This window comes from Macrosteles quadrilineatus, unplaced genomic scaffold (assembly GCF_028750875.1).
Source record: "Macrosteles quadrilineatus isolate MER2022 unplaced genomic scaffold, UCM_ALF_1.0 Scaffold_2__2_contigs__length_208266976, whole genome shotgun sequence".
NCBI classification, from domain to species: Eukaryota; Metazoa; Arthropoda; class Insecta; order Hemiptera; family Cicadellidae; genus Macrosteles; species Macrosteles quadrilineatus.
The window spans coordinates 186,377,476-186,383,638 of record NW_026542595.1 but is presented as its reverse complement, the minus strand read 5'-3'; the positions used below and the strand labels follow the sequence as shown (position 1 = coordinate 186,383,638).

Here is a 6,163-nt window from a genome sequence, read left to right as displayed (position 1 = left end):
AATACATTACTTTTGGAAGGAAAAAATACTTTTGCACAACACTTATTTGATTTTTTTTTAGTTTTTTTTTCAATTCCCAGACACAGTTGAATACAAGATAAAGTGTTCAGAAACTCCAAAGAAGTTCGTTCGGACATGAGATATGGATTGTCCACTTCTTTGATGCTCTTTCTAAAAGAAAGTTTCCTTTTAGTGAAGTTTTGTTACAAGATATGTCAGTTCTGTTCGTGATATATAGTAAGGATAAAAGTTACAATAATTTCCCAATGAAATGTGAGGCACCGTATCTACGATTTTTAGTTTGCAGTGTAAATCTAGCTTACACAATTTACAAAAATCAGCTCTATTATTTTTACCTGATACATTTCGGTGATATAAATTTAAATAAAATAGGCATGATTATGATGAGTGTTTCCTAAACAATGATTTATGAATTTAACCATGTGTCTATACAATTGTTATTTCACTGAAATTATTATTATCAACTCATCTTTGAACTACTTTACTGTAACCTGACTAATTTAGAATCTTTAATATTAATATTTATCCATAAAAACCATCTAAATATTAACTAAGTTTCACCTTAATCATATTTTTTTCACAAAATTGCATATTTAAGAATAACCAATCGTGAGGTACAGTCAATTTAATCGGTCGCTAAAACGTGTTTTAACGGAAGAAGGAAGACAACAGAGCACGCTTGGTCAGACCACCTGAGTTAAACGTCGATCCGTTACTCCGGAGATTGTATGGTTAAAGCCTTGTCGGACTCTTTTATAGCCGATAGAGGAAAGAAACAAGGCTAAAATGGGCCTACATGGTTGTTTTTCTCTACGTATTATCATTAGCCGCTGATTCGGAAAACAACAGTGGTTATGGGTAGGTTATTTATTAACAAATTAGTGTTTTGGTAATTGAAATAGTTTAGTATTCTTTAATAATTGCCTAATCATAACCTATACGATTCAGACATAACTAGCCGGTCTAACACTGAATTTAACCTGACTAAACAACGCACTATGTTCAACGTACCTTGGCATAACGTAGACTGAGACTTCCTCGTCGTTCGTCTCCTCTGTGGGGTTGAACTTTGTACTATTTGTACTTTGACCTTAGGCCCTATTGTATTTAACTAAAACTGGCTTCTTGATGATTGTTATAATGAAACTAAAATATTCTTTACTTTATAACAATTCCCTCCCTACTTATAAAAATAAAACATCCACTCTAAATAAAAACTCTTCTTAGGGAGGGAGACTCTCTTCTTATGCTCTACAGGTTCAGTTTATCAGGCGGTTTTATTGTTCGGTTTGAACGCCTGATACATGAGTCTGGACTCTTCAAGTTTACTCTTTCTGGAGACTTGATTATTCCTGGTGATTCTTGAGAGTCTTGATTTTGTGGTAATGATGGTCTTGTCCGGGATTTACTAGGGCTTTTTGTTGGGGTTTGTCTAGGAGAATATTCAATTGCCGGTGCTGCAATTTCTTCTGTCCTTGTGTTTTCATCTGGTCTAGGTAACGTTTGTTCTTCTTCATCTTCATGTGATGGATTCAACTTAAGGTGGTCTGCATGTATGAATCTTGTTTTACCTTCCACATTAACTAGATAGGTTACTGGACTGACAACCTTGAAAATGACACCAGACTGCCAGTTTATCTTCTCTTGTCTCACAGTACGGACTAGCACCATATCTCCTTTATTAAAAGATCTCTGTTTTCCTCTTCGGGTATCAGCTCTCGTTTTCGTCTCTTCTTGCTTTCTCTTCATATCGTCAGACAAATGAGGCATAAGTAAACTCAATGGTGTACGTGGGATGGTCTTGAGAAACATTTCGGCAGGTGTCATGCCTGTGGTCGAGTGTGGCGTGTTCCTGTAGGCAAACAAAAAGCTGTCTAGCCTATGTTGTAGGGTTCGGTTTAAAGTGGTTTTTGAATCCTCCAAAAGCTGTTTCAGGAAGACGTCTTTGGTTGTCTGCACCATCCTTTCTGCAAGGCCATTTGAAGCCGGATGATATGGTGGTGAAACCAGATGCCGAATGCCATTGAACTTCAGAAAGTCATTAAACTCTTGAGACGTGAACTGAGTACCTCCATCTGTTACCACAGTATTTGGTAAGCCGTAAGCTGCAAAACAGGTTCTTAGCTTTTCTATTACTTTAGCAGAAGTTGTAGATTTCATGTGGAAGATTTCGGGCCATTTGGATCTACTATCAACGAGAATGAGAAAATCTTTCCCCTCATAGGCGGCAAAATCTAGATGTAGCCTTTGCCAGTTGCGGTTTGGCCATGACCATGGTTGTAACGGGACCACTGGCATTGATTTCCTAGTCTTCTGACAGATACTGCACTTCTTCACAAACTCTTCAATTTCAACATCAAGTTTTGGCCACCAAACGAAGCTGCGAGATATTGCCTTCATACGCGACTCACCAGGGTGTTCCGTATGTAACAATTGTAGCACTTCCTCTTGATGAACACGGGGAATTATTACTCTTGAGCCCCACAGCAAGCAGTCTTTTTCTACTGAAAGTTGCAATGCTTTATCGGAATACGGTCTTAGCTGTATATCATTCGTATATGCAGGCCAGCCATTTCTAGTAAGGTCTAAGACCTTCGACAGAATCGGATCATACTTTGTCGCAACCCCGATTTCCTTGTAGGATATAGGAAATTTCTGACTGTGGGCAAAAAAGTTTATTTCACCTTCTATCTCCTCCTCCTCTTCTCCTTTGCATGGCAGCCTAGAGAGGGCATCTGCGTTTCCATGATCAGCACCCTTTTTGTACACTAAATCATATTGGTATGTTGCCAAAATTAATGCCCACCTCTGAATTCTAGCAGCTGCCAGAGTGGGTATGGCCTTGGTGGGACCAAGCAAGAATGTTAATGCTCTATGGTCAGTCACCAGTGTGAATTTCCTCCCATATAAGAAATTATGGAACTTGCGCACAGCAAAAATGAGAGCCAGTGCTTCTTTTTCGGCTTGTGCGTACTTAATCTCACTCTTGCCTAATGTCCGCGATGCGAATGCTACAGGCCTTTCAGACCCGTTGGGTAACACAAGTGCTAATACAGCTCCTAGACCATAATATGATGCATCGGCTGAGACTACAATGTCTAGATTTGGATCAAATGGAAGCAGAAAATTGTTTTGCACTAACATGTTTTTACTTGTTGTAAAAGCCTCTTCACATTTTTGACACCAATTCCACTTAACATCTTTATTTAAAAGCTGGTACAATGGATACAATATACTAGAGAGATTTGGCAAAAATTTTCCATAATAGTTAACTAACCCCAGGAATGAGCGAAGCTGTGACACATTTTCTGGTTTGGGTGCCTTTACAATAGCTTCCGTAAGTACCTTAAAAGGGTGAATACCCGCTTCATCCAACTCATGCCCTAGGAAAGTGATCCTAGTCTTGAAAAACTCACTCTTTTCGTTATTAATTTTAACTCCATACTCCATAAGCCTGCGGAGGACCTCATCTAGATGTAAAACCATTTCTTCATCGCTAGAAGCCGTTATCAGTATATCATCTAAATAACAATACGTGTTCTTTAGTCCACAAAGAATTTTGTCCATAACAGACTGAAACAAGGGTCCTGCACTTGAGATTCCATAAGGAAGTCTGAGATATCTGTACAATCCTTTATGAGTATTTATGGTAAGCAACTCCTGTGAAGCTGAATTTACTTTGCACTGTAAGTATGCATTTGCCAAGTCCAATTTACAAAATACTTTGGCTCCTACTATTTTGTTAAAAATTTCATCAGGCAGGGGCAAAGGATAATGATCAGTCCTTACACAAGGATTTAGCGTTATTTTGTAGTTCCCACATAGCCTAACTGTACCATTAACCTTTCGAACCACCACCAAAGGCGTGGCCCACTCAGACTGAGTCACAGGTTTTATTATTCCATTATCTTCTAATTTCTTGAGCTCTGCTTCTACTGCAGGCCTTAATGCAAACGGGACGTTGTGTGGCTTACAGAATACCGGTCTTGCATTTTCTTTTAACACCAAATTAACTTCTACATCTTTTATCTCCCCAAACTTGCCATCAAAAACATCATTATACTTGGCCCTCAGATCTTTAATCCTATTATGAATTGGAACAGTCTTACCAATTGCCAGCAGCGAGGAACTTTCTCCCCCGTTGATCCGAGACCAATCCAATTTGATTTCCTGAAGCCAATTCCTCCCCATTAATATTGGTTGATTTGGGTCCTTGTTTTTGACAACAACGAGCGGCAACACCTTCGATTGTCCGTCATCGGTGGAGACTGTAGCCTGAAACTCACCAATTGTTGGTATTTTGTCTCCAGTATACGTTTTCAAACTAATGGATGAACGCTTTAATGCTGGGACTACATGCTGCAATTTATCATAATAAATTTTCTCCGGGCAGACACTAACTACTGCTCCAGTATCAACAGTCATGTTCAATGGTACATTATTTACAAACAGTTTTGCTATAAAATTCTTTGTTCCAGAACTATTAGCATAGGCTATGGTATTTACCGTCAAATCACTTAAATACAACTCCTCTCCATCAACAGAATCATCTTCATCACTACAGATTGTGTGATTGAGGTTATCTTCATCACAATAGCTAACCCTAGATTTAGGCTTAAACTTAAAAGAAGACCTTTTATATTTACTCTGTTGGCAAGCAGCCGCTAAGTGACCTTTTCGCTTACACAAATTACATACGTACTTCTTGTACGGACAACTCCAAGCATCATGCTCCTTCTGACACCTGTAACACACTTTAGGCCTAGCATCTTGGCCTGTACTTTTAGGCCTAACCTTCGGTGCGGAACTTTTGTTTTTAACAAAGTTTACCTCAACAGCACAGTTTTTATGTAAATATTTGACATTGTGCTCCGCATCTTCCATGACTAATGCAGTAGATAGGGCTTTTTCAAAAGTTAAACTATCCCCCTCTGCTAATAACTTACTCTGGATCTGAACTGATTTCAACCCACACAAAAATCTGTCACGGAGAGCCTCATCTAAAAACCTGTCAAAATTACATTTTGAGGCTAGCTTTTTAAGTTGAACCCCATATTCCGAGATTGTTTCACTATCTAACTGGTTTCTCTTATTAAAAAGGAAACGTTCATATGTAATATTCCTTTTCGGAGCAAAATGAGCTTGAAGAGCTTCCAAAGCTTCCTTAAAAGCTACATCTTTAGGCAACTTAGGAACCAAGAGATTTTTCAAAGTGGCATACATTTTAGGCCCCATAAACGAGATAAAATATTTCTTTTTATCTTCATCCTTAACTGAATTTACTAAAAAGAAGTTTTCTAGCCTTTCAGAGAAATTTTCGAAAGATTCCTGCTCTGGATCAAACTCTGACAACTTACCGATTATGCTCTTGGCCATAGTACAAGTCCTAGGCCTACACTAAAAATCATTAAAAATCAAAACATACTTCAATAATCTTCTATGGCAATACTTTTCCTGTATATTACAACACTTTTATTCACTTTAAATAGCTTCAAACATTTAAAAATCAGTTTTAAGCACATTTAAGCAAAACTTTGCAATATCTGACAAGAAAGTTTGCACACGCACACGACACCGTGATGACTAATCCAACCCGTGCAACGTGCTTTCAGTGAGTCAACCAGTGTCCACTTACAGAAATCTCTCTGTACCTGTTACTTTTAACAGTTCCAAAACTTATTACTTCTTGGTAACTGCTTACCGACCTGGTGTAACTGGAACTGGAAATGCTTGCAGGGCAATACTGGACCTGTTATCTTGGAGCTGTTCCTGTTATTGGACCTGCCTTCTTCAATCCGTTCCCAAGTACAACCACTCCTTTCTTCACTGTTCTCACCCGTTGCTTCTGGATTTAGCTGATTGTATGTTAATTGCTCGTTTGTCGTTCCGTGTTAAAATGAATATTCCTTTTCTTTATAACAGTAATGTTGGTATTTTCCCTCTTATCCAGATTAACAACAGAAACTGTGACGATATTTTTCATTGATAGAAATATTATTGCCAAATGTTGACTCTAAGCACTAGGCTTAAAAAGGGCACATTTATGATTTTGAGGTAAACATTTCATATAATATTTTATTAAATTCAATTCATTATTTACCGCCTAACATTTTATAATTTTGTAGCTAGAAGTGCATTGGTG

General features: G+C 38.1%; 1 protein-coding gene across 1 annotated transcript; it reads right to left on the bottom strand.

The window, feature by feature from the left end:
- Positions 1-1,272: 1,272 nt before the first annotated feature.
- LOC128985211 (uncharacterized protein K02A2.6-like) lies at positions 1,273-4,446 on the bottom strand. The gene is made up of 3 exons (XM_054404597.1): positions 3,858-4,446; positions 3,384-3,542; positions 1,273-3,080 (listed from the first exon to the last, which is right to left on the bottom strand). The coding sequence occupies exons 1-3, from the start codon at positions 4,444-4,446 to the stop codon at positions 1,273-1,275; spliced, it is 2,556 nt and encodes an 851-aa protein (XP_054260572.1).
- Positions 4,447-6,163: the final 1,717 nt, after the last annotated feature.

Excerpts from the sequence above, each read along its gene's own strand:
- LOC128985211 (XM_054404597.1), bottom strand. The coding sequence starts at position 4,446 with ATGACTGTTGATACTGGAGCAGTAGTTAGTGTCTGCCCGGAGAAAATT. Across the intron at positions 3,543-3,857 it reads GGTGGTTCGAAAGGTTAATG|ATGATATACTGATAACGGCT; the intron begins GTACAGTTAGGC and ends ATTGTTATTTAG. Across the intron at positions 3,081-3,383 it reads GCATGAGTTGGATGAAGCGG|GAGCTGTATTAGCACTTGTG; the intron begins GTATTCACCCTT and ends ATTATGGTCTAG.